The 27,931-nt window shown below is 43.3% G+C and overlaps 1 protein-coding gene across 1 annotated transcript; it reads left to right on the top strand.

Annotated features, from left to right (window-relative positions):
* The first annotated feature begins 8,111 nt into the window (after positions 1-8,111).
* GKN2 (gastrokine 2) lies at positions 8,112-12,841 on the top strand. The gene is made up of 6 exons (XM_074563549.1): positions 8,112-8,157; positions 9,738-9,791; positions 10,323-10,454; positions 10,976-11,086; positions 11,875-12,028; positions 12,593-12,841. Exons 3-6 carry the CDS (start codon positions 10,368-10,370, stop codon positions 12,670-12,672), a joined length of 432 nt encoding a protein of 143 aa, XP_074419650.1. The 5' UTR covers positions 8,112-8,157; positions 9,738-9,791; positions 10,323-10,367; the 3' UTR covers positions 12,673-12,841.
* The last annotated feature ends 15,090 nt before the right edge of the window (positions 12,842-27,931 follow it).

Consider the following 27,931-nt stretch of genomic DNA (forward strand, 5'->3'; position numbering starts at 1 on the left):
TTTCACAGTGTTTGTGCTAATCTCAAGGCAGACTTTGTTGATTCTGTATCTAGCAACCGTCTCTTTCCCTTGATATATCAAGGCCTGAAATATTTTCTTTGGTATAAAACAATAAGTAGTTTTCTGCTAAGTATCAGGCTTTAAATACAGCTTTATTTTCAGAAACATGTTTTTCATAGGCTATAGCTAAAGACCACTAAAGGCGGCAGTGTCTAGTTGCGTGTAGCTCTGTACTTACCCTGTTAGCAAGGGCTGGAGCCAGGAAAACTCCAAGAAGAGAAGCAATCATAATCTGAAATGAACATTTTAAATTCACAGCACTTTAACATTGGGACTGCTGATCCTGCATCGAATTAAAATAATTTTGACTTCCAGTTTAACTTTGTGTACCTCTTTGCACTTTCCTGAAGTGGGGTCAAGTGTTTAAATATGCAGAAGAATTTTTTGTTAATGAGCTTACATCAGATCATCAATTGATATAAATTACTCTTAACCTCAGTACTACACTTTGCACAGGTAAAATATGTCCCGCCCCAGTTCAGTAAACTCCTTGGAAAAAGGTGGTCTGAAATACTTTGTTTCAGAGAGTGAACTTTTGGGGCTCAGCTTTTGATTTCAGACATGGAGCAGATCCATGCAACATCCATGAAGGTGTGCAGCTATTGTGGAGAGTTGGAATGTGGGTGCACTGTACAGCTCTGTACTTGGAACACAGCTGAAATGGGACCTGAGCATCCTCACAGGAGATCTCATGCCTCTGAACACAGGGCTTATAGTATAAGGGTAGGCACAATCACTTTTGTTCAGAAGAATGTAATGTTAAACACTTTGTTGCCCCTTTAGAAAATAATAGCGTTTCACATGCTTGTTGTTTGTCAAAACTACTGCTGATATAGAATCATAGAATCATAGAATCTTCATGGTTGGAAAGGACCTTTGAGATCATCGAGTCCAACCATACACACACAGAAAAACCCCTACAATCTCTGCCACCAGAACATGCCCTGAAGTGCCAAATCTAGATGTTTCTTAAATACCTCTAGGGATGGTGACTCAGCCACCTCCCTGGGCAGGCTGTTCCAGTGCCTGACCACTCTTTCAGTAAAGTAATTCTTCCTAATATCTAACCTAAACCTCCCCTGCCGCAGCTTCAGACCATTTCCTCTGGTCCTGTCATTATTCCCCTGGGAGAAGAGGCCAACACCCACCTCTCTACACCCTCCTTTCAGGTAGTTGTAGAGGGCCATGAGGTCTCCCCTCAGCCTCCTCTTCTCCAAGCTAAACATGCCCAGCCCCTTCGGCCTCTCCTCATATCACTTGGTCATATATTTTTGAGAGATTTGATATTATCATGATGATAAATTCTTTTGCAATAATCCTTATTGTGAACAATTATTCTCTTGGAGACAATGCCTCGAATATTGAAGCTGTCGCAAATTTCATCTGCTTCAAAGGAGGCATTTTATGAGGAAGATCCAAGTGTGACTCAGAGCATTTAGCACTAACTGTTTGGAATTCATCCTGCAACAATTTCAGGCAGCTGTAAATACCCCTGTTTTGCAGCCATGCGCTTGGAGTCTCTCATGTCTCGTGGTTCTTGTCCTATGCTCCCATCAGACAGCTGTGCCATAACTTTATGTAACTTGCTGTGACTCTTGACTTGCATCTGAGTTGTGAAGGAGAGAATATTGCCCTTGGAACATTTTACATGTGCGTCTTGCCCTTGTAACAGAGCACTACGCTCCTTCCATTTGAGTAGGCATGTGGAGTGAAGCCAGTGCCCAAAGTGAAATTTCACCCATGCAGTCCCAACCCATTTGGCATTTTCACTCCGTAATCCCTATATAAATCAGTAGTAGTTCACTAGGCACTGAGAAAGACTCAAAATAATTTTAAATCTGTCTAGCCTTTAAAGTTTTATGAGAAAGTGATAAATGTACTTACAGTGAACTTCATTTTGATGGTAGGCAAGGCAAAATCTGCAGGTAATTGTTGTATACTCTTACTTTTTATACAGTAATATCCCAAAGTTAAATCTTAACACGCGTTTACCTTATTGGCACATGCCCTGTGTTCACAGAACCATGACGGGCTTCCTGGGGAAATGCTCTGATAAGAGGAGGCTTTGATACCAGCTTGATCAATTCATTATGTTCAGGAAGATGAAACAAAACTTGTTATCGTAACTTGAATGTGTTTTATAGCAACTTTTAAATGACAGAAAAAAAAAATCAGAACCAGAAAATAGATGCCTAATAAAATTTGTAGTGACGCTTTGTGCTTGGCAAAGCATAGCAAAGGACTCAGCATGGTATTTTGTCTGTAGCTGATAACATTTTTAAATCAATGAGGTTGGTAACCTTGCTATGTTAAAAGTGCCAAGTCTGTCCCTGGAAACCGTGAAGTTGGTTCTAAATCATAGAAATTACTGAGTTCTGTTAACCTTATTTTCTGAGCTCGTTCAGTTAGGATCTGCTTTCCAGCACGTTTACCTCCTCCAAAAGTGCTTCTTATTTAACAGCAGCTCTGTTGGTCCCTCTGTAGACTAATTGTGCCCTTCACTGTAGCTCAGTTTGGGATTGCACGCTGAAGTTTCCTTTTGGTTGCCAGGATGGCATGACAGGGACTCGGTGTCATCATAAACTCATGTGTCTGTCTGAGCAAAGTTCTCCACTGTCCTCAGCTGCTGAGGATCATTGTGTCAGGTGTTAGTGGAAAAGCCAGGGAATCTGGCTGTAGTTGAGAAAGCAAGGCCCAGGTCTCATTTACACCCATCAGGGCCACACTCTGTCATTCTGCTGCTAACCGATGCCTTGCTGGGACTATGTGAGTGCAGCCAGTCTGCCAGCACTGTAAGCAGAGAGCTCTGGTGTTCATCTGTTTTGCACCCACTTTGCAGTTTGCACGAGGCATAAAATACAGTGAATGAAAGTAATGAATTGCTAAGGGAAAAAATTTACAGTTCTTCTAATGGGATGGATTTGTGGATGCCAGCTGGTGACGGGAATGTCCCTAGCCTCCAAGATCCAAAATACACATAAAAGCCTTATTTTGTATGTCACAAAATCATTTTGTAGTCTCTGGAAATTTAACTAATCGACTACTTCTCAAGAAAGACACTGAGAAACTGAACTGTATAAAGCTGATCCCTATGGTGTCATTAGCAATGAGATGGAAATCAGTTTTGTCCATGTCTTCCAACAAGTGTAGCCAACTTGGCCATTACAGTGATGCATCACACTTGGAAGCCTGAATCTCCAAATCTTCCATCAACTTCTGATTACTGGAGTAGTTTGTATGGCAAACACACACAGCTGGAGCATTTGACATTGAGAATAGCTTACAAAACTAATTACAAGAGTAGAAGCCAGGAAAAAGGGCAGGGAGGAGTGCTTTTACTGTGTAAGACCTTGTTCTGTTTCCAGGACAAGCTTGTCTCAGTCTCCTCTTGAAAGCTCTGCTCAAGGCATTCTGTTTCCATACTAGATTCTTGTACCACCATGCAGCAATCTGCCAAGGCTAAGAGGCGTTCCAGTTTTAACACTGTTCTCAAACTAGTGTTTCATTTTGTGCACACACTTTTATTTTCACGTGTTTTTCTAGGTCGTACTGTCTAGCAAAACTGCTGAAATGATTTCTAGATTCGTCCTTAAAGCTTGATTTGTTATTTAACTAATGTGATTAATTCTGCTTGACCTTTCCTTTGCTGCACAGCTTTTTCTAGGCTGTGCGCCTCATCTTTATCTAGCACGTGGCATGCCCCGCTGAATGCAAATGGAAGCACGTAGAATTTTGTTGATTTTTTGAGGTGTTCCTTCATTCTTTACTTTTCTCCCACTACCTGCTCACTCCCTGATAAAGTAAATATTTATGAAAAGTACCTGGAAAAAAACCCCATGAGTCACCAGCAGACTTTATTATGATAATATCACCTCACCTTAACTTGACTGAATCCATCTCCCTTATGTGTTGAACTTCTTGTTTGGTAATCAAACTTGAACTGAAATTGTACAATTATTCTTTTCATTTGATGTTCAAGGTTCTTTTGTTGAAATGAGTTTTAGTGTATGACAGTGACAAATAATGGGTCAAATTCTTCTGGAAATTTTACTTAAATAGATTGATAGGAATTCTATAACTTAATCATGTTTCATCAAGGTAACTTACAATTTATTGTGAAAATAACAGAGAAACTAAGTTTACTGTGACAATAAACATTGCTCTGTTGTTACAACATATTACTTGTTTTGAAAATTACTCAAATTCTATTCCTGCTGGCTTCCCTGATATGACCAACCTGATTGCAAGTGTAACAGTTGAGGAAAAAGTGGTTTTAGTTGGGGAAAAGTTTGAGAGTCTTCCCTTAGGCCAAAAGTATCTAAAGCAAGGAGACTACTTTGTGAATGTGGGCATCATTCATCTGACACACCGGAAGGCTATGCTGTCATACAGCGAGACCTGGACAGGCTGGAGAGTTGGATGGGGAGAAACCTTATGAAATTCAACAAGGGCAAGTGCAGGGTGCTGCACCTGGGGAGGAATAACCCCCTGCACCAGCACAGGTTGGGGGTGACCTGCTGGAGAGCAGCTCTGTGGAGAGAGACCTGGGAGTCCTGGGGGACAACGGGATGACCATGAGCCAGCGATGGGCCCTGGTGGCCAAGAAGGCCAATGGCATCCTGGGGGGCATCCAGAAGAGCGTGGCCAGCAGGTGGAGGGAGGTCATCCTCCCCCTCTGCCCTGCCCTGCCCTGGGGAGGCCCCATCTGGAGCACTGGGTCCAGTTCTGGGCTCCCCGGTTCCAGAAGGACAGGGAACTGCTGGAGAGGGGACAGCAAAGGGCTACCAAGATGACGAGGGGACTGGAACATCGCTCCGGTGAGGAAAGGCTGAGGGATTTGGGTCTTTTTAGTCTGGAAAAAAGAAGACGGAGGGGGGATCTTATCAATGCTTATAAATACTTCAAGGTTGGGTGTCAGGAGGATGGGGCCAGGCTCTTTTCAATGGTGCCCGGGGACAGGACAAGGGGTAACGGGCACAAACTTGACCATGGGAAGTTCCATCTCAAGACGAGGAGGAACTTCTTTGCTGTGAGGGTGGCAGAGCCCTGGCACAGGCTGCCCAGAGAGGTGGGGGAGTCTCCGTCTCTGGAGACATCCCAAACCCGCCTGGAGGCGTCCCTGTGCCACCTGCTCTGGGTGACCCTGCTCTGGCCGGGGGTTGGACGGGGTGATCTCCAGAGGTCCCTTCCAACCCCTGCCACTCTGTGATTCTGTGATCATTGTGAAATTTCATGTTCAGCGAGGGGTTCTGAGTCACAGCTTCCTAAGCTAAACCTCACTCTGCCTGTGGACTGGCAAAAGTGAAAGTTGTGCATGTGGCAATTAGAGCGGGTTGTATCCCTGCTTATTTAGCTCTTTACTTCAGTTGCTTAATATAGAAGGGTGCTTCGAGGACTCTTGGTGTAATCATGGATTGTCTTGCCTCTCAGTGCATGTGTGCTAATTGCAGGCGTATTACTGGGAGATATGTGATTAAGTGTGGGGAAAAAGCCTCCAAAAAGCCAGGCTTTCCTATTGGAAGTATATTTAGGTTTTGCCTGAGCCAAGTGGGAGTATGTTCTCTCTTGCAATAATGTTGTTAATTGGTCAAGTGCTTCTTAGAAATTAACATCTGGCCTTGTCTGATCGGATCAGCCACATGCAGTCAGTCCAATGTGAGGTGAAAATCATGAGATGGTGGCTATTGTTGTAATTCTCCTTCACTAAATGACCGATTTCACATGTTGTTTTGCTCTTACGTGGTTGTTTTGCTCTTATTGGTGCTTAAGAAAGCAGAAACTTGTGCTTCTTGGGTGTTTTTCACAAGAAATGAGCATACGAAGACGTAATGACTAATGGAAATTTAATTCAAGCTTTAGTTTAAAAGCATTTAAAACTTAGGACAGCTTTTTGGTTTAGCTTGTGGTGCCTGAACCCTGATAGATTCCTGCTATGAAAGGTTTATTTGGCTGCTGGAATCTACTCTGAATGTTTCTGACATATCTGTAATGTTAGAAACAAATACTCTTTTGAGAAGGGTCAGAGCAAGATTTCAAGAGGAGGGTAACATCAATCCAATCAAATTAGTCTAATCTAATGGTGGTTGTCACAATTTGCTAGCTGTTCGTATGTATTCTGATGTATTGCTTAGCAGCACGGCTTTCATGGAATCACGGAATTTCAGAGTTGGAAGGGACCTCTAGAGATCATCTGGTCCCACTCCCCTGCTAAAGCAGGATTGCCCAGAGCACATCACTCAGGGCTGCGTCCAGGCGGCTCTTGGAAGTCTCCAGAGAAGGGGACTCCACACCCTCCCTGGGCAGCCTGTTCCAGTGCTCCATCACCCTCACCGTAAAGAAGTTTTTCCTCATATTTGATGGGAACTTCCTATGTTCCAGCTTGTGCCCGTCACCCCTCCTCCTGTCACTGGGAACCACTGAAAAGAGTCTGGCTCCATCCTCCTTAAACCCACCCTTTAGATACTTGTCAACGTTAATAAGGTCTCCCCTCGGCCTTCTCTTCTCCAGGCTAAAGAGTCCCAGCTCTCTCAGCCTTTCCTCATAAGGGAGATGCTCCAATCCCTCCATCATCTTTGTTGCCCTCCGCTGGACTCTCTCCAGTAGTTCCGTGTCTCTCTTGAACTGGGGAGCCCAGAACTGGACACAGTATTCCAGTTGTGGCCTCACCAGGGCAGAGTAGAGGGGGAGAATGACCTCCCCGGACCTGCTGGCCACACTCTTCCCTATGCAGCCCAGAATTCCCTTGGCCTTCTTGGCGACAAGGGCACATCGCTGGCTCATGGATAATTGACTGTCTACCAAGACCCCCAGGTCCTTTTCTTCAGAGCTGCTTTCCAGCAGGTCCCCCCCTAACCTATACCAGTGCCTGACATTCTTCGTCCCCAGGTACAGGGCCCTACGCTTGTCCTTGTTGAACCTCATGAGGTTCTTCTCTGCCCAGCTCTCCGGCCTGTCCAGGTCATGCTGGGTGGCACCACGGCCCTCTGGGGTGTCAGCCACCCCACCCATGCAAATGCATGCGATGTCCTTCTTTCACTGAGGCCTGTTTGCTGAGAGAGAATTCCACAGAATCTCTTTCACCTTTTTTTGTGATGACTGAGATTACCGCAATGTGTTGTCTATTAGGTTGCGTTCTTGTTTTATTAGAAGGGAATCAGCCTCTATTATGACTTTCTAGTAGAAAGTAGAGTAGGATTCGTCAAGGTTCTGGCACTGGCTGACGTGGAGTCGCAGATGAGGAGGAGCCCGGGCAAGGTCATAGTCGCAGGAGAATACTTCTCAGGGCAATGTCATGTGGTCGCTGACATTTTCACAGGATCCAGAAAACAGTTGTAGCTTTAAAGAAGGAATCCTCATGCTGCTCCTTTTGTTTTGTGACCTTGTGTGACGCACGCATCCTCTGCAGTTTTGTGTCACTCCTTTGTGCACTGAGGAGGCTAGCGCTTACCCAGATGGTCTTGTAAAGCACAATTGTTATTCCCAATTATGTCCCTGATTTCAATGCATGTGTTATATATATCACGGTAAGTGATCAAAACCAAGCAGCACTCTGTCTGTGTTTGAGGTAAAAAAGAACCAATTTTCTTTTCAGTAATTTTACTTTTCAGTTATGTCTCTTCTAACTAACTGCATTCTCTGAAATGAATGGCATATTTTTCAGACAGTGCCTGCTTCTAGCAGATAACGCCTGATGTTTATAGTGAATCCCAAGGAATGGTATGCAGAGAGGCTCTTCCTTATACTCATTCCTGTAACAGCCAAGGTCGGATAAATTATGGACCAAGTTGGAGGGTGGGAAGTGGAAAAGCTTAGTGGGGTTGCACCTGCCGGGGGGAGCGGACAGGAGACGTGACCCAAAACTGACCAATGGGGTACTCCATCCCATCTGCAACATGCTCAGTATAAAAGCTGAGGGATCAAAGGGTCAGACTCTTTCTTCAATGGCCGGTGTCCGAGGAGGACTCTGTTCTTCTGCCTTTGATCCCAATCCGTGCATTCCTGAATCCAGTTCCTGAGTTCATCTCCCGTCCGTCGCTGAGTCCAGTCTGGGACTTGCCCAGTGCCTGCCGGTGACGTGATCGTCATCCTGGGAGCTTGGTACGGTTTGGTATATATTGTATATATTTCATTATTTTCCTATTAATATTATTGTGTTTTCTTTTTATCATTAATATTTCATTAGTTTAGTTTCTTTTCAACTCGTAAGTCTCTCTCTCTTATTTTTGCTGCCTTCTCAGAAGAGGGATGTGAGGTTAAAGGGGAGAGAGGTTAGAGAGAGCATCGGTGATTTATTTTAGTGGCCAGCCCAGCCCAAACCACGACAGATTTATTGGCACCCAACGTGGGCATGACCGGGCTCTGAAAGATTGCCTGGATTTCAACTTGCAGAGTTGAGAGAATATCGGATTTTTTCACCACGAGAGTCTTAAGGGGATGGAAATGAAAAGCAGACAGCTCACATCATGTAGTTCTTGAGCGAAATGTTATGTCGTGCCTTTATAGAGTTTTGTTTAAAGTTAGTTGATATAATGCTGCTTCTTGTTAAGAGTTCGTGCATGTATTGGATGGAAGAAATGGCTGAAGAATTGGTCTGTTCAGTGACTGGCACGTAGCCCACCATGACATAGGTATTCCTTTCCAGAATTTGTCTGCAGACTGTCAGACTGTGAGGGGTTATATTTCAGAAAACAAAATGCAGTTTGTATGAATGAATAGCAGAGTTATTCCTGATGACTTTCAGTTCTGGACAATATCCTGTTAAATATTTAAAATATTTTAAAAAATGGAAGCAACAAGAGTGTGAACTCCTCTTGAGTTTAAACCAGTAAATAATAGCCATTTGCAGAGTGATTGATTTTTCAAAAGCTGACTTACTGAGTGCTTTTAACCTATCGGGGTCAGGTTATCTGTGCCAACCCAAAATTCAGATATGAGGCTTACCACAGTGTGGCATGTAGATATGGACTTGCTCGAGTCATGAAGAAAAGTTCTGTCAATTGTTTCCCACACCTCCAGCAAGATATAAAAGTTGAAGGTCTCTGGGATTTTCTTTCATTCTTACTTTCTGCAGCCTCTTGTTCTTATCTGAAAGAAAAATGAACGGATTTGTGAGTATATCCATTTTTATTGAACATATATTTTTAAAAGTTCCTTATTTTTAAAAATAAGAGGACAGAGAAGAAGATGCTCAAGTAAGTGGTACAGTACTGGGACTAATATGATCTGTGTATTGTTACTGTGGGTTGTTCAGTGGGAAGCTTGCGTTTCCTGGGTGTGCAGTAACCCCTGGGAGTCAGTGGAAGCATCATTTGAGCAAAGAGTGCAGAACTTGGATTACAGTTCAGACGGGGGATGTAGTTTGGATTTAGTAATTACAGTTGCGGAGACACATCCAGAAGTAACATGGTACCAGGGAGTGTGACTTCTGAAAAATAAAAAACATGTAATGTGTAAGCTATCATTCTGCTTTTTTGGTTACAGGCAACAGAGAGCCTAAATGCAAGAATTTTACAACGAAGAGCTGTAACTGTTTACAACTAATAAATACATGTGTTAAGGGGGTCATTTTTCAAACTGATGCTACAGCTGCTTCCCTCCGTTCACAGACTGGTTTTTGGGGTTTTTTTGTGGCACTGCCTGGTGTTTCTGTTGAGTGAGAATGCTTCTTCCTTTTCCAGGCTGCAGTCCTCGTTTTGCTGGGAGTCTTTTGGACTCAGACTTCTGCATTGGAGGTAAGTAGACTGAGAAGCCTTGTAGTGCGGGTACTCCTTGAAAGTGCATGAGATTCCTGGGCAGGGGGTGAACGTAGTAGGAAGGAGAGCACAGAAGAAAGTAACGAGATGCTTATTGCCAAGCACAGAGAAAAACGGCATTTGCCCAAGGTGACAGTGGTAGAAGCCAAAGAGGCAGTTGTGTGCAGGTGCACAGGAACACAAAAACTGGGGGGGCTTAGGTCCCCTTAGCTCAAGCTAAGATCTGGAGACTGTTGCAGTCTGCTGCCAGTCATAATGACTGGGGTGCCCCATGTTGTTTTTCCTTAGGCTGCAGCGAGGGCCTGTCCCCTCCTTTCTCAGCCTGACCCGCTCTTGCATGACTTATCTCCACCTCAAGGGCCTCCTGAGACTGCTAGAGGGTTGTTAAGGGATTTAGTATTTACATAAAGCAATCATGCTTGTTTATTTGAGAGAAAGCATTTGTTTATGTTACACCTTTTAAAGGCGCCAGCCAGATGATGAACAATGATTTTGTGTTTTTTACCAAAGACTTTTACCCTGCAAGAACCTCAAAATGACTATGTCACTGGAACTATGACTATTGACAACGAGAAGCACATTGTTGATGTCCATGTCCGTTCTGGCCTGTACTCCTCTGATACCATTTTTGACTACGTGCATGTAAGTAAATCTAAGAATCTACCAAGACTTAATTTTTGAGGAAGTCTTTAAACTCGGAAATTATTTTAGTGTATTGTCACCATGAGTTGTTGTGAAACACTGTTTCTTTGAAGACTTCCATCACCTTCCCTCCTCTTAGGCCATCTTTTGTTTCACCCATATGACTGTCCATTTCAAAGACTCATAATGAAACCTGTGGCGGTGGTTCACGACAGTGAGCAGAATGTCATTGACCTCAGTGAGGTCAGAGTTGAGAATGGGCTGCCATCACCCTCGTATAGCGAGTGCAGCAGAAGTCTGTCGGCAAAGATCCTTCCAGTCTTATGGACAGACGTTAGTGTGGGCAGGCTGCTTCCATTCCCCAAAGGTGACAATGTCCATGCAGAGTCGTTCCACAGTCGTGGTCTGTGTAGCCACTTGGTGTTGCTTCTCGGTTGTCCTAAAGATTGTAGGGAGAACCAACTAATATTAGTGGTAGCCGTTTTCAATTGATTAATTAGCTCATGTTTTTTTAATCACAGGGATATATTGCAACAAGATTATTTTCACGAAATGCCTGCTTTATCATGAAAATAAATAAGGAATACATCCCAGATCTGGAAGAAATGGGACGGCTGGCTTTTGAGAGACAGGTGACTTTGTAGCAAAACCCGTACGGTGGACAAGAAAGGCTGCTGTGTAGGAGCTGGGTGGTGTGACGGGAGCCCTCCATTCTGCCTTTGAGAAGAGCAGTTCTTAGAATGTCTTTTACTGTGTTAGCAATGATAAAGCAGATCTGAGAAGACAGAACTTTTGGGGAATATAATTTAGAACATTATTTTAAGATAATAAGCAATCACGACACTCCTCATGGTTTTGGAGTGGATTGTCACTGTGACTAGACTAGAAGATCACCTGTCCCTGAAGCAGTGTAATTTGAGTGTTTTAGGGGGGTGGCAATATGAACTTAGGCAGGCGTTCTCTTTTTTCATTGTCCAGCTGAATTGTTGAGCTTGACATAACTTGAAATAATTCTGCTTGCAGAACAAAGTTTAGAAATCTACTTACTTTGACCAGACTTTGACTTTTCAATTCGGGCAAAGGTTTCCTGGAGGTGACTGGAAGTGTTGCCCGGAGATGGACTTGAGTTCTGGACCAATTTATGACAGCCTAAGAGTAGCGCATTTACAGCAAAACTTACCGCACGTTAACATAACTTATTATGATAGCAACACAGCTCAATTTTGGTATGTTAACAGAATGAGTATCTAGTGAACTTTGAACATATTTTAAAATCTTTTAAAAGCGTGTAGCTTCTTTAGCTGCTGCTTTGTGTGACGCAAAGGAAGGTGATGTTAGGTTTTGGGATTTTCTCAAGGGGTGTCCTAGTAGAATGGAAACAAAGCTACATTAGTGATGATGTCTAACTCTTTCTTTTTAGACTATGAACACAGTATACTCTCCATATAGTGTGTGGGTACAGTTTCAATCGGGCCATTCCAGACTTGGACGTATGAAAGACTGGCTTGTCTACGGTAAAGCCATTGAACAACTCTGCACGGGTCTTCCTCTCTACCAGCTTGCAGAAACTCAACGTAAGTTATGAGATCAGAATGTTACGCTTCTGTTACAGTGCATAAGCACCCTTCTATCCTTTAAGCCTTAAGTCCACCTTTGAGGCATGAACATATTTCCCTGTTTGGGGGAGGAGGAGTAAACTACCTAGCAGGATGGAAAGGTAAGGCTCTGGGATGCTTTGGAAAATCTGGTGAAGCACTGCTTTTCAGTATTAGGCATCTAAATATCTGGGACAGCTGTTCCAAAGTGGTTTGCCAGGTGTCAGAAGAAACTACTGTGTAGCAGCGGTACCCAGCTTATGCCTCGATGACACAGAGATCCCACAAGGCATCTACTGTATGCCAGCATGCGACCTGCTGCATGTAAGGGACGGGAGGAGCACAAAGGTGATTTAAAGCCATGCAAACATTTCCTCCCTTTGAGTTAGCCCACTGAAGTTTCACGCAGTGTCCATTGAGACCAACAGGAGCCTCGAATAGGACCATAATTGGGGATAGAAATTTGTGCACTTAACAAACTTTTCCTTGATGGATACAGAGATCTTGTCACTGCTAATATCTTAATTTTCTTGTTTCTTTTAGCACTAATCAATGCTAATGGCTGTGCCAATGCAGGAGTTCCAAGCATTTTGGGCATTAAAATCTGTGAAAAAATCAATTAGGCTGGATCTTGACAATTCTGCTGTATGGAAACAGCTTGTTTCTTGGCATGCTTTTGTGATGGGAGATGTTCTCCAACTGGAACAAAACTCGGTGTTAGACTCAGCTTGTCTCTTGTAAGCTTTGAGTGCAAGAAACCTATGATATACAAATAAAGATAATGCAGCAATTAAAATGCTTTGTCTTTTTTCTTCATCCAAAAAGAGAACAGAAATAAAATGGCTCAGAGATCTTCCAGGTATTTTTCAAACCCAGCGATAGAGGAGACTGTCCCAGTCCAAAAAAGTTCACAACCCAGAACTAAATGATCCTTTCCCACAATGCCAGTGTAAAAAGAGCTGTGATCACTTGCTGAGTGCCCGGCATATGCCGGGGAGTCGCTTGTGTCAGGAGCTGTTTAAAATACAAGATGAGGCAGCATTGGTGCTGCCTGCCAGCTCCTCTGGTAGACCTCAGTGAACGGTTGAATTCACACATCCTTTCCGTCGGTGCTTGGATGGAGTGTGTCTTTTGGGGCTGAAGACTAAATGTTTGTTGTTTACTGGAGGCTTGACTGGCTGCCAGAGGGCAAGGCATTCCTGTGGAGTCCAGGAAACTGGCCTCAGGTCTGCAATGTGTTATGTTCAAATCAGGTCCTGGTCAAAGCATCTGCTATTTATTAAGAGAGCATTGTATCATATGGTGAAACTATTCTTTTAGCTTAATGGTGTTCACAGCAGGCTGCAGGTTCTTGGTGATCCAAAGAACGTTTCTGGAGGGTCAAACTTTTACCAAAGTCCAGGACTGGTTGTGTGTGTCTGCAAGATACAGGGAGCCTGTCTAGCTGTATTTTGAAGTGGAGCTCCCTGATGGGAAACTAGGAGCTGTGGTTGCCATGTTTGTTTGGCTGATGCACGGGGGATGTGAAACACCTCAAAGCCCCCTTTGAGTGAGAGCACTCCTTGGCAAGAGTACTCATGTGGGTTGTGACTTTCAAAGCTGTTGTGGTTGCAGTATCTGGAAAGGCCGTTGTTTCAAGACTTTCAAAACTGAGTGGAAGCCCTAATCTAGTTTCCAAGTGACAACTGTCAAGTCTCAAGCCTTTCTTCGTGTATTCTTCTGTTAGAGGGCACGGAAGTCATGGCAAGCCCCTCCCCTGCCCCAAGTCAGCCAAGCTCTTCAAAATCTATAAAATACCTGCCTTAATTATCTCAGGCTTTCTATATCTTTGAATTATTTCTTTAGGGATGCTGACCTGACACCAACTGTCCAGTGAAATTTTGAAGACGAGAGACTGAAGTAGATGCCAAAGGAACAAACTGGTAGAGCTTCCAAAGAGGCAGACCAGATGTATGAACAAAGCTTATAGTCATATTATTCTCAGATTATTCTTTAATTCAAAGTTATTGAAAATAATTAGTCATTGCAACCTGGCTTTCTCTCTAGTTGCCATACAGATGAATCTGAACCTTTATTGTGTGTGCAGTGTTAATAATGGTCCTTTGAGACTCTCATCCTGTTGCTACTAGTTTAATCAGAATTAGTGACTTTAAAGCAACCTCTGCGTGCTACATTCATTTATTAATGGAACGGTGCTCTGAGATTTGAGTGAGATCTGAATAAAACAGCTGAGTGGTTGTGCACAGTTAGAAAAGATGCAGGCTAAACTCTTCCCTTGGCCCAGGGGTAAAGAGCATTACTCGTGGGAAGAGCGTTCTGTTCTGCTCTCGCACAGCTGCTTACAGATGATGAGGACTATTCTGAATGGACAAGATGAGGGATGCATTGCTGCCTTGATACTGTCAATGGGAAACTGAAGCCCAAGGTAGTCTGTACGGTTTGACTCTTCCCATGGAAACTGTCCGTGACCGAGGCAGGAACTCAGTGCAGCTCTTCAGTCTTCACCAATGGCTTAAAAACATCCCTTTCTGTAGTTTGAGGGAATTTCCTTTAAATGATAAGCCTTTTTGAGGTCTTATGGTTTTTGTTTAGAAAGTGTTGCATATAGATCTAAAAGCTTACCACTAAGCTTTTGGTGTTTACTGCCTACTAGTTTTGAAGGCAGTGTTACAAGCTGGGTGGATTGGTAGCTGATACGAGCGCAAATAGTTCTACAAAGAACTCTGAAACAAGCCTCAATACCTTCTTATCTGCCCTTTAATTTTGTTTGAGCTAAGGAGGGAGGTAGTGTTTCTGCCCTTCGTGTACTCAAACATGGAAGAAGATTGTTTCTAGCTTTCATTTTAGGTCACAATCTCATTCTGTACGTCAGGTCTGTTAGCAATATGTTGGCGTTTTGATTGCTGTGTTTATTGTTTGATAAATCGTGCTTCAGCTATCCATCTACTCCCACAGCACTGCCAGCACCAAGATGCATGGCGTAGAGGCACCTGTTCTGAATGGAATGCCCGGGAGGCAAATCTGTTGTGATGTTGCTGTACCTTTTGGAGTGCAGCTCGCAACAAAGAGAAAAGGAAGCACAGGAAGAATCATACAGCATGTGAGCCATGGACCCACCTTCTCCTTGCCCCTGTTTTTCAGAGGGTGGTCTGTTTTCACGCGAGCATGTGGACGGGCAGGTTACAGTTTTGAATTCACAGACCTGGAGCCTAGGCCTGTTGGTGTCACCAACATATTACTGATTTCAAAGATCATGCTAGAAATGGCTGCAGGGCACAAGAAATCGATTGTGAATTTAGTAACTAACTACAGGAGAAGCAGGAATGTACGCCCAGCTCTGAACAACAGCAGAGAAAAGGACCTATGGAGGAGAAAGACTTTTGATGTTGTACCTATTTGATACTGACGTTGGCCAGTGCTGTTTCCTTCTTTGCTGACTGCATCACAGTTTACCATATGTTTTACATACCTGTCTTAGACTATAATTCATCTGGTTTTCTTATCTTGCAAAGCGATGGATGTTATTACTAGACCAGAGGGAAAGACCAAGAAAGTAAAAAGCAGCAAGAACAGGTGAAGTGTCCCTGGAGATATGGTCCCTCTGTTGCCTTAAATAACTGTAATGTGCAAGTGCTTCCAATCTTTAAATCCATAGTGTGTCAGCAAAAGGTCTGGACTGAAAGTTCGCAATCTGAAGGAAATAGATAGTTTTACTTTTATTTATCACTTGACTTACACATGTGTTGTATATAATAATAAGCATCTATTGATGGCAGTAGATTTACAGGTAGTCTGTTGGTAAGGATCTTTTAACATTGTGATCCGTGAGATTTCACACTGGAATGGATGGAAAATTCCCATGGATTTCCACAGGAGGGACCCACAGAGGATTGCAGCCACTTCCGAAGTGAAGAGCAGCCAGCAACTGTTCTCAGAAACAGTGGGAGAAAGAGTTATGGTGACAGTCAAGAAAGCAGAGTGCTTATCCAAGTAACAACTGCCTGTGGTTAATGTGCAGCGTGGATTGTCCGTGAGGCTAATTAGCCTTAAGCATAAGACGAACACCATGAAAGTAGCACAGGCAACTGGCATACCTGCTTCAGGAGAGGGGCAGAGCTGTGGTGATCCTACGAGGACTGGAACCCCCCTCTATCACAAAAATGAAGAAAGGTACCAGTGCACAAGCTTAGATCCTGAAGAGATATTGGCAGAAGGAGTCTCGAGAGGAAGAAAGTATCAGGATGTGACTCTTAGTATGTTGAACGTTACCTGATCTTTCCAAGAGCTTCTCTCCCTGCAAGTAATATATAAGTTTTGGAAATTTAGCTCGCTTCTCAGCTCGGCTTGTTCTGTAAAAGGTGGGGAATTTGATTTATGTGGAAGAGAGCACATTGTGAGGGTCTCTTGTGTGCCTGTGCACTGGCAGCTTTTGTAAGTTACAACAATGTATATCCTAGGCTGGATTTCAAAATAATGCTGATTATTTGCCCCCAGTTTCTTCAAAATGCCTGAAAGGTGTTTAAAGGCATGCCTGGTATCAGGCAAGCAATGGTATCATTGGATGCACACTGACAGGCAGCTAAATCATGACAAGCATTTGGGGAGGGCAGAATTAGCACACATTCCAGTCACATCTCCAACTGCGCTGCAATTAACCTTTCTTGATCCTCGTACGTATCAGTGGGCAGGAAGCCTCTGTGGTCCCTCAGTGCCAAGGACAGCAGTTTATCTAGTCACCTGCGCTGCACAGTAATCCAAGATCTTTTTACCACTGAAGCCATTCCACTGAGAACCTCCCCTCACCACCTCCCCAAATTTCTCGGTGTACGAGACTGTTTCCCAAGGTCAAGGTATGACACCTTTGCCAGACCATGCCTTAATTTTAGAAGCCAAAAACTTGCCTCTTGATTGTGTCTCTACAAGCGCTAGGCACTTGGGTCAAATTGCTGTGGTCAAGCACTGAACAGCATGGCAAGATCTGTGGGCAAGAAGAGAAGAGGGCGCATCCCGGTAAAGGGAACATACGTGCTCAGTTTGAATCGAGGTGCCTAATCTTAAATACTCAGGGGTGGTGAGCTGAGTTTTGCACGGCTACTTGTTTGAAGTAGGAAAATGTCTTGGCCAGTGAGCCGTACCGGCTTGTCCAAGGCATATAATCCAGTCCTGGTGTGGTACATGTCTGCTTTCGACTCGAGTTGAGCACCAAGTGCGATTTCCATTGACCACTAGATGGCAATTAGTTACGGTAACCTCCACAGTTACGTCTTTCTTATTGCCAACTGAAGCCGGCGTTGTTGTTAAGTGAGATCTTGCTGCCATTAGGCTGGTGGAAACACTGATTAGGAGCAAACCATAACTCAAAACTAAAATAAAATGAATCGCCATCAACCTGAAATTTGTTCCCCAGGAAGTAAAAGCTGAGTCAGGATGCAGAGGATTAGAATTCTTTCAGATTTCCAACCAGTGAGACGTATATACCATTGTCTAATGAGGCATTGCATTTGCACCAGGTTTACTAATGAAAGATTTCAAAACGTTCTAGAAACAGAAGGAGATTCACAAGATCTAATATGAATAAGTGAAATCTTTTCTCTTTCAGAAAAGGGATGCAGCAACGGAGGACAGATAAATCTGACAAAGGCCAATCACACACTGACCATGAGCACAGGTAAGGGGGAAGCCCCAGCACTCCTGCATTCTGCTCATCTCCCTCTCTTTATCCCAACCCTATTCCCACCAAGTGAAATCAAACCATCCTCATCTGTCTCTGCCCCTGCCCAGTCCTGCTTAGCCGGGCTCCACCTCAAACATGAAGAACCCAGAGAGGAATTATGTGCTCTTGGCTCATTGTTTGGTTGGGGCTTTTTTTACTGGGGGGACCGGGGTAAAAGGGGGTGGCAGTCTGGCTGAAATTTTGTAGCCAGATCTCTGTTCCTTGCCGGCAGGTCCTACTGTTCTTGGCTCTCGTCGTGGCCACACCCTCCGCAGGTTTTGGCATCTCTCTTCCTATTCTGCAAGTTCTTTTCGTTGTTCTTGCTCTCAACGCAGAAAGAGGCAGCCGGATTCCTGTGACTTGGGGGTTCCCACTTTATTTAACTTTCTGAGGGTGTGTATGAAGAGAGGAAGATGATTCAGACCTATAGAACGGGGTCCTCAGGTTGCTGCAGCCATTTGTTGTTGGATAGAAAAGCAGATGTAGCATAATGTAGACCCTTCTGTGACTCTGCTCAGATTGGAGAATTGGTCACGTACGGATTGTTAAGCATTTAAGTATATGTTTAAATTGAGACGTAGGGCTTGAGCCGACAGAGGTAGCCAATAACCTTTTCCACCCCCTGTGATGGGAAGCAGGGGCTGTTTTCACCCAAAGAAGCTCCGCAATTCAGAAATTTGCCCTGAGCACTGGGAGGTGTTTGACAGCAGCACATTAAGCAATGTCCCTGGGTGCAATATACTGAGAGCTGAGCCAGGGCACTCTGCCACTCATTCCAGATAAGTCGAGCCCTTTAACACCAGGGACTGCGAGGGGCTTGTTCCATGCTCTCAATGAGATAAGCTGCCATCCGCGCTTCACAAGACACCCCTATCTGCCAAGCCTCTCTGAGAAAACCTGGGAGATGTGCAGCGTGATTTAAAGCATGTTAGAGACTCCCCCGAGCTGCGGTCCTAAGTGTGGGGGTCTTCTAATGAAAAGTGAGGAGCTACCAAAGGGGTGGGATCCTTCAGGTAGGGGAGTGTTTCCGCATAGCTTACAGGTGCTCAACAGCTGTGAAGTAGCTAACTGCAACACAAGAACGATAGAGCTGGCAGTACTAGAGTCTAAAAAGTGGGACATTGATTAAAAATTCTCCAGTTGAAATGCATTTGCAGGATCCTGAAACTCACAAGTGTTTAATATACCTGTAAATACAAGGGTAAATAGTAATACAAGTGTGTTACTTGTACTATTTACACTTGTATTACAAGTGAGAGAGAGTAGTCTCTGTATGCATACGCTACCACTAAAATGGTCTCAAACTGATGTGAGAGCTAATTAGAAAACTATCTGCATACCAATGAGGGCAGTTTCCTGGCTGTAAAGATATTTGCATAGAGCTATGACCTATGCACTCTCCTATGCACCCCCTGCTTGTTGTGATTTTTTTTTAAAAAAAAAAAGCCGTCAAGATAAAGTCACGTTTTTGACGTGCTCGTTAAATTCGGAGAGCATTTAGTCCTTCAGTTTGTTGGTCTTGTATATATGTAAGACTTTTTCAGGTGAGGAGAATTCAGCGTTTGCCTTGTGAAGTGAGCTATTAACAGCACTTGATCAAATTCTTTGGTACTGGTAACCAATGCATCAGTATTCTGGACATCCTAAACAATAAAGTTACAAAATCCAGACTAAGAGGGGCAGACCGTATTTGGAATTTTTGCTGCAATCAAAGGCAAAATTAATAAGAAGTTCTATACAGTTTCCCTTAAAAAGAGATAGAAAAGACGAAATTTGATATTCAGTTGCATGACAGACAAAATGAGGGAGGCTGCTGACAACCGTAATTAATCCAGTATCATTCCAGTTATCAAGTTACAGAAACTGAAATTTAATACATTTTAATCTTTGAATTGTTAAGGCTGCACTTAAACCGTATTTTTTACTGAATCCGTGTCTTTCGCTGTTACATATAACTTGCTTTCCCTTTTTGATCCAAACCCTAGTGTCAAATAAACAAGAGCAAATATTAGACATACCCGTCTAATTTTTCCTCATGTTTTGTTGATATGATTGCAAGCTGTCGGCTTTGTAATTACCATGTTGTGCTGAGACATCGTCTATCTTTGCCAGAAAATATTCCATCTAGGCTTAATACTCAAGTTGTCAACAAAATAATTTCAAGTTATTAATCAAAATTGTCAACAAAATAATTTCTGGTGAACGGAGGCTGTTTTCTTCCATCCCATTGTTCAAGATTAAGAATCCATGGTTCTATAAACCAAGGACAAGACACATATAGTAATTGTTCCCAAGAACTTTGTTCTTTTAGGGCTGTGGGAGTATGTAAATTGAATTCTCATTAGGGAAAAGAATGGTATTCCTCAAACAGCCTGCTTGGACATAACTGACAAAGAAAGAGGAACAATTTTGGGAGATTTCTGTAAAGTTTTTTTCGGAGTCTTGCTTTTGTCAGTGTCACTGAAGCTGCTCAGAGAGTTGCCTGAAGTTTAACACCCGCATGAATACCAAAGCTCCATAAAATAACTAGATGATGAAAGAAGGAATTTCAAAAATGTAAAATTAAAACTTTCTCTTGACCTTTTTCTGTTACACTGTTCTGTGAAGCAAGTACGATAAGAAGCCTGTAGAGTCAAAACTCCTGGTATTAAACAGCGTGCCTACTCTGCTGTTCATTAGCACTGCAGTACGATCGCTTTCTATGTGAAGATCTCAAATAGGAACTGATTTATTTTTGACCATGTCCCACCAGGTTTGAATTGTCAGACTGAATTAATAAATTGGGTGACCTTTAAGGGTACTAAATTTTAAATGACCTTTTAATATTAGGGCCTTCATCTGCATGGAGGCATATACCAAAAATAATGCAAATGGGGACAAACCAATAGATTTCTTGAGACATCTCCCATCCCATAAATGATATAAGCAAATATTTAGCTTAGTCCTCCTGGAAATATTTGTGCTAAATGTAAGAATTTTTATTGCCTGTGTCAGTTCATTTTGAGGCCTAGCAGGAAAAAAAACAGGTTAAATGCTGGAATGTACAGAAGCAGCTGCAAAAGCAAGGGCCTGCTTTGCCTCTCTCGTGTAAGGATCTAAGAACTTTCTGCGTATGATTCTCTGACTGAAGGACTGAGCCGTGTACTTGAGTGCATGCTAGAAATTTCCCGATTAAATACGAAGCCAACCCAATCACACTAGAAAGTGAGAGCTCTTCCAAATAACTGCGTGGGGAATGAGCACGCGGGGAGCTGGGACTCCCGGTAACAGTGAGACCGTGAGCTTGCAGTGAATTTGCTGCACGTGACTGACAGGACACTGACAAGAAGGCAATGGCCAGCTATTTCCAGCTCTTTTCTTTCTGTTTCAGTTGCTCGGGCTTTGCGCTGGCTTGAAAATCTCCACTTATCATTATTTATCTGCACTGCCGCACGGCCAACGACCCACAGCTGAGACCAGGTTGCGCTAGTGCAAATGCACACTGATGGACTCCCTTCCTACAGCTTTTGCCACCTCAGCAAGAAAAAAGGAGAGAGGGAAAGGAATTGCCTGTAGTAGTGCACGTAGATTTTGTGCCCTGCTCGTTAGTATGTCCCCCGTCCTTTTCACTTGCCTGGAAATAGCTGATGAAGAAGAGGTGCCGCTGGCTTCCCATGTAAAGCTATTGATGCACATTTCAGTGTTGCCTCTGGGGCAGAAGGAGGTTGTATTTTACAGCTGAAGTAGTTCCCTGCCCTTGTGGCTGCACGGTGACTCTCCTCCTTCTCCCTGTTTTCTTTTCTTTTTCTCAGTCACACAGGTTGTCATGCATTGCTACACTTCTCTCTCCCTGCTCTTTCATTAAACACTATCTTTTCATTTTCCAGTGACATCTGAAATCAGAATAGACAGCTGCTGGGAACAGCCCATTTATGGAAAGGAAATCCAGAGCAGCCATGAACTGAGGCGTACAGGAATAAGGACGTAGGCAGATGCAGGAATGGAAACTAATTTTAGTTATTCCATTGCAAGCTCATCACACTGTCAGTGTCACACTCTTCTTTATCTCCCATATCACACCCAACAGTTACCTCATGCCACAGCTATCTCCTGACAGAGACCATTGTGGGACGTTTTCATAATAATTGCATCCCTGTATTTTGGAAAACTTCAAATCACGCGCTGTGGTGGTTGCTAGTGTGCGTTAGCTTGCATCACTCTCCTGCTTCCCTGAAATGACATATACAGCTGTAGTGTCCTGATTAGAGAGCAGCCTTGAATTGAAATCCCTGCATTTACTCGGCTTTTGAAAAGGATTTCAGGTTTGCCCAGTGTGAATTTGAAAAACCTCTCAACAATCTTGTTGATTCAGTCTGAATGTTGGGATTTGATCTATGTGCTGTGATAGATGTGTCTTATAACTCCTGACGCTGTGCAGTGGAAAAATATGTGGGTTTTTTTCAGACTGATCTCCATGTTTTTGAGCGCTGGTTAACCTCACCAAAGGCACTCCTGTTCTTCCATTAAAACACACCCTTCTTTATTAATGCTATATTACTTACGAGCAAAAGCAGTTGTGTGGCTGAGAGTGACAGCTCTCATACAGAAAAGACTTCCAGGCTTGACATTATTTTTTTCTCTAAGGTTTTAGCACAGAAACAAAGGTTCCCTTGTGCTATAATGCAAATACTTTGCAGGAGCAGGATGGGATAGGATATTTTCTTGTGGTGAAGCAGGACATTGCACTTTGAGTTCTGGAAATTGAGGCATGATTACTGGCTCTGCTATCTGTCCTCTGCTACCTTGGGCAAGTCGTTTGACAAATTTTTGTCTATGAAACAGGGCTGCTTCCCTTTGCTACCCTGTGTGTCTCTTTACATACAGTCTACGTCCTTGGGGGACAGGATTTGTTTCTTATCTATTGCAGATGCAAGCGTCTAAATGTGCCGCTGACAAATAAGCATAAAACTGAAATGAAAATTGTAAAGCTCTTTGAAATCATAGGATACTGGCAGCATTTTATGCTTGTTAGGTTCCCTCTCTCACCTGCCCTAAATATGGGGGTTTGGAATTGCAGTTTGAAGATCTGTAAGAAACGTCCCCAAAAGCTCGTAGTAGATGAGAGTCCTTCCCTTGTGAAATCTGAAATGAAATGCTCTTACCTCCCCATTCCAGCCACAGTTTTACCTTTATATTCATATATAAGCAGGGCAGGCAAAATTTTAATATCTTCTCCCCCTCCAGTAGATTATTTAATTTAATATTTTTTCATCAAATATTTCTCTTCAAGTATTTAAAAAGAAAAAAAAAAAGAGGAACTCTTAAGGAACATTTGCTTTTCAGTAATGCTTCTCTATTTAAACCAAGGACAATTCTGTTTTCCTCTACTGAAACCTGAACCTCTTTGGTTTTGCTTGGTGGTGGTTTCTGAGAGACTCTTTCAACAGAATCAATTAAAAACCATCAGAGAAAAAGGAAAGAAAATCAGAAAGAGGGAAACTTTTTTTTTTCATGTTTTTTAAAAAAAACCCTAATATGTAATAACAATCTAATTTTAAAATCTTAATTAAATTTGTTAAGGTATAGACTACTGAACCAAAATCCACCTGAGTTTGCACGTGGAGGAATTGCATGTGACATTATAACTAACTGGCAAACTTTCCTTTTATTCACGGAGGAACTATTGATGTTCAGAAAGCCCAGGACACGTAAGCAAACATTAATCACTTTCTCCTGGGAAAGGTTCCACATCCCAATCTGCTCTTAGTGTGTTTGTGAGAGCAGATGTTCCTCCGTTTCAAAAATCAGACTAAGGGAGGGTGAGGATGCTTAAAAAACACTTCACATTCTTTTTCCCCACTTCCTCTTCCCCAGAGGAGCATCACACCCTTTCGATCTTGTATACCGTCAACCTTGACACTTCGTAAAGCCTCACTTCACTTTCTAGCCTTTCAGCACAGAGTTTGCTTCACACATTCCTACTGAAACCCTTACTCTTCTGCTGCCTCTTGACAGAAGAAGCCGTGGAGGCATCGGCTTGGAGGAAGCTGTGGGGTGCCTGAGATTAGAGTCTATTTTGGAGCCCCACAATCTTCAGGACTGACCCTTTCGACAAGTGAGCTGTTCTCAGGAGCTGCTGCACAGCCTTGGCTACCGCTGGCTCAACACCACTCACGTTCATGCCCGAGCTGCTTCGCACTGTGAGTAGGAAAGGCCTCTCTTTGCTCTCTGGGCTGACTTTCCCCTCCAGTTCTTACCACAGCGTAAGAATGGAGAGTGGCCAACACATGGCGCCACCTCCGTCAGAAGCCAGCTCTGACAGGAATGGTGAAACATTAATTAAACAGCGCTGTGTACACGCTGAATGTTGTTCCCTGACACTGCCAGGTTCAGTGCAGAGGTTTAGGTTTTCATTAGCGACGTTTTCCCATGTGTAACTGCAAATTCACTGGGGAAATGAATACAAACTTCCTAGGAGTGAGGGCCGAGAGACCTTTCTGTAACTCTGCCTGCCTGATGCACCATTAGTGGAATGGGGTCATTGTTTATGCTACAGATTTAATAATAATTAAACAGTGACGCTTATTAATGTTTCTTCTCCAACTACCTCAGTTGATCTATTTAGCATAGATTTTTTTTTGAGGGCAGTTTTCTTTCTTGGCTCCTTATTGTGCATGTAAATTGCCTTGCATGTGAAAAAAAAGGCCAAACCTCTTCATTTCAGTAACATGAAATAAAGACTTTCTGTTAAACATTTTAATTCAGAAAAAAAAATGAAAAATGCATATAAATTCCTCAGCCCGCAGCCTACGGAAACAGGAAGCTGCTTTTATATCAGATGTACTCTATGGGTATTCCTCATCTGGCAAATTCCCATCAGAGTCTAAATTGAATAAGCTAGGAAACTCAGCACATACATTTTTTCATGTAACACAGCAGGCTGTGTTGCCCTTCAATGCGCTATTGTTCAAGGAGTTATCAAAACGAGAGCGGAAATGCAAGGACAGTTGGAATATCTGAGCAGTGATTGTGTTCCTAATGAGCCACTGAATCAAGATGACATATTTGGGGGTTAGGAAATTTATGTCAGATCACTGCGTGCACACTACTTTTTACTTTATGTATTTATATCTGCAGGGTGTGAAGTTAGAGATTCGTAGCCATAGGAAATATGTCTGGACTTAGCAGGGCTTAGAGAGGTCACTAGCCCAGCCTCTGCTCAAGGCAGCGCCAGCGCTGCTCGTGTCACTGCTGGAGCGCTTAAAGTAACGCTGTTTGGTTTTGTCACCCAGGGAACCAGAGCTTCACAGCAGACTAAGCTTGAATTCATAGAAAAGCGGAGGGAACCTAGAAAAAGTTCTCTGGCTCTAGAATTGTTTGTCCGGATTATCAGGGTAACAGAAGAATTTCACTCAATGTCTGATTAAAGCCCGGTGCAGTTCTCAAAATAGCCAGTGCGTTCATATCGAGAGAGGAGATTCAAGTAAAAACCTCGGAGCCATACAAATGCTAAAAAAATCCTGTTAAATTCAAAACCTTCAGCTCTAAATCTCAGAGAAAACCCCAGACCCTCAGAAAGGAGCCGCGTAATACCGTCGATCCTGGTGCTTACAAGCTCTGCGAGGCATATCTGTGTGCTGTTGCCTGTGCAGTCAAGCCATTATTCATGTTGTCTGAGAAGGAAAACCGGGTATGCGCAAGGGCTGAGGACAGGGCCACGTGCTGTGAAGTGCTGAGAAGGTTCAGCACCTGCTGCCTTCCAGCAAGAGGTAGCTCTTCAATGTGTTTTTCATCTAAAAATATCTGCATTTTAACAAATCAGAGCATTTCTGAAATTAATATTTAAGCACACACCCAAAAAATAAGGAAACCACTTTTGCAGGTACTCTCACTCTCATGACAAATCTACTACCTGCACAGCTGGCCGCCCCAAGCCATCCTGAGGGTTTTCCTTTACAGTAGCCGGTGTGCTGCATGAAAGAGTTAAGGCTAAGTCTGTTCTCATGGTTTTTAATATTAATCTCACTTCCTATGGCTTAGTTCAGCATAGTCAGGTGATGAATCACCAACAAAAAGAAGATTGTGCTTTTCTTTGACAGTTAATTAGCAGAAGTGACCGGAACTCGGCTCCAAAATTTCCCTAAGTTTCTGTGTTTAGCTCTGGAAAGCCGCAATATTCAGAGATGAGCCATTGACAAGGCTGTGGATGATTTACAGATAAACTTGCACAGATGTCCACAATGAGATCTAAATGAATCTTCCTAAGCTCAAATATCTACTTCTAATGTAGTGTAGCAATAGCAGGGACCTTGATAATGCATTTAGCTTTCATTGTCAAGTTTCCCACGTTTAGAAGAAGAAAAGTTGAATAAAACGAGGTTAAAAGGCCATGCTGAAGTCTGGCTCCATGGCATCAATACTGCGCATCATTTTCACAAAGATACTGGTATTTATGAAAAAAAGTTGAGGATGAATTTAAAACAGGCATGGCTTGAGTATTGTTCTAATTAAGGCAGCTGGAGTTGTGGCCGTTTGTGACAGAGAGAGATTTGGGCTATTGAAGAAGGAAGGAAGTTGCGGAGATGAGCTAACAAACCAGTGGATGTGCTTACCCCTAATAAAAAAGCAGGGTCCAGAAAACTCAGCAGGTCAGGGGTGGTTTAGTCTTTGGGTAAAGTTCTTAGTCTTTGGGTAAAGTTCTTTGTGCTTGCAAGGAGAAAATGCATCAGTCGTGAGAAGAAATGCCCCTTTATCGAGCTCTGAGCCACTCGGGCAGAGGAGCCGAGCTCTGGCCCTGTGGCCAAAACAAGGGCACTTTGAAAAAGTCTGTGACAAACAAGGAGATTTGAGTGGACAATGAGAACTAGACCAATTTTTGCATGCGCAGTGCTCACATTTTGTTGAAATTTGAACCCTAAAGCAAAAAAGGGCCACTAACTAATTTTAGCACATCTTTTTGCCAATCTCATTTCCATATTCCCCACGCTGTGCCTCTGAGCTATTTGAAGTGATGCAAAGGTGAAGTCAGAGTAGTCTGTTGGCCTTTGTGGGTTTTCAGTAATTTTTAGACAGCCTCTTGGCAGGGCTGTGACTGGAGCAAGAATAACTGTAACCTGACAAATCGCATATATAACATAAAGAAGGATGGAAAGATTTTCTGAACCATTTGCAAATATTCCAGTGCGCTCTCTGTTTCTGAGCGTTTGGATGGTATGCAGCTCGGAGTGCTAGCATTCAGCTAGTGTTAGTGTTTAGATCAGGAAAGTGGTTTATAGTGAAAATAAGCACTGGGAGGACAAAAAAAAAAAAAAAAAAAAGAGAAGTCCTTTATCACAAACTGTGTGGTGTATGATGCCGGCATAAATAAAAATTGAGGCCCAGCTTTACAAGCCCCGCTCTCGGGCTCACATTTGATCTCTCTTCAAAGCGCTCTTTCCAGCAGAGCCCTTACAAAGTGCAGCTTTATAGTTGCAATGGGAGAAATTCTCCTCACTCATCATTTGCTCCACTGCATTCAGGGCCTTGTGGCTCCAGCAGTGTGGTAGTACCTAGAGCTCCTCTCCTGTGCTTTGGGCTCGATGAGCACAGAAGAATGGACCTTTTCCCAAAGAAGTTCCTTTGTACGAGTAATGTAAAGACTTAGCTCTAAAACAGTTTTGAAAAAGGCAGAGTTGTTACCTTAAAGGGGCTATTCTTTGCCCTTGGTGTGAAATTGATGGGTTTGGATAGAGGCTCTGTAGCATTTACATGTTAGCTTGAAATCTGTGTGGATGAAAGTTGTTCACGCACGGCAAAGGAAGTCGGCTACCAGGAGGCAGAAAGAAAGGGCAGCTCCTCTCTGAGGAGAAACTTGTCCTATCTCCAAGTGTCCTAGCGCAGAATGTTTACAAAATGCTCATTAAGGGAAAGGGGCGAGATAGCAACAAATCTGGTGAACAGCTTACACTACATGAGATAAGAGAGGCAAGGCGACCATAGAAGAGAGCAAGCCATATCCAATTACCGAGACCTGGTTTTGGGGAGGGGGAAGGGGGAGACAGACAGGACGGATCACAAGTTTCAAGACAAGAGCTTCCAAACTTGTCATCTCTCTGTGACACAAGCCGCGTACAACCCAGGGGATAAAACCGCCACTTAGCCCACACGAGAGCTAGAGCTTGTTGAGTGCGGTTGGAGGCTAGAGCGAAGTC

The sequence above is a fragment of the Larus michahellis genome, chromosome 20 (genome assembly GCF_964199755.1).
Source record: "Larus michahellis chromosome 20, bLarMic1.1, whole genome shotgun sequence".
Taxonomy (NCBI): Eukaryota; Metazoa; Chordata; class Aves; order Charadriiformes; family Laridae; genus Larus; species Larus michahellis.

Excerpts from the sequence above, each read along its gene's own strand:
- GKN2 (XM_074563549.1), top strand. The coding sequence starts at position 10,368 with ATGACTATTGACAACGAGAAGCACATTGTTGATGTCCATGTCCGTTCT. Across the intron at positions 10,455-10,975 it reads CCATTTTTGACTACGTGCAT|GGATATATTGCAACAAGATT; the intron begins GTAAGTAAATCT and ends TTTTAATCACAG. Across the intron at positions 12,029-12,592 it reads CCAGCTTGCAGAAACTCAAC|CACTAATCAATGCTAATGGC; the intron begins GTAAGTTATGAG and ends TGTTTCTTTTAG.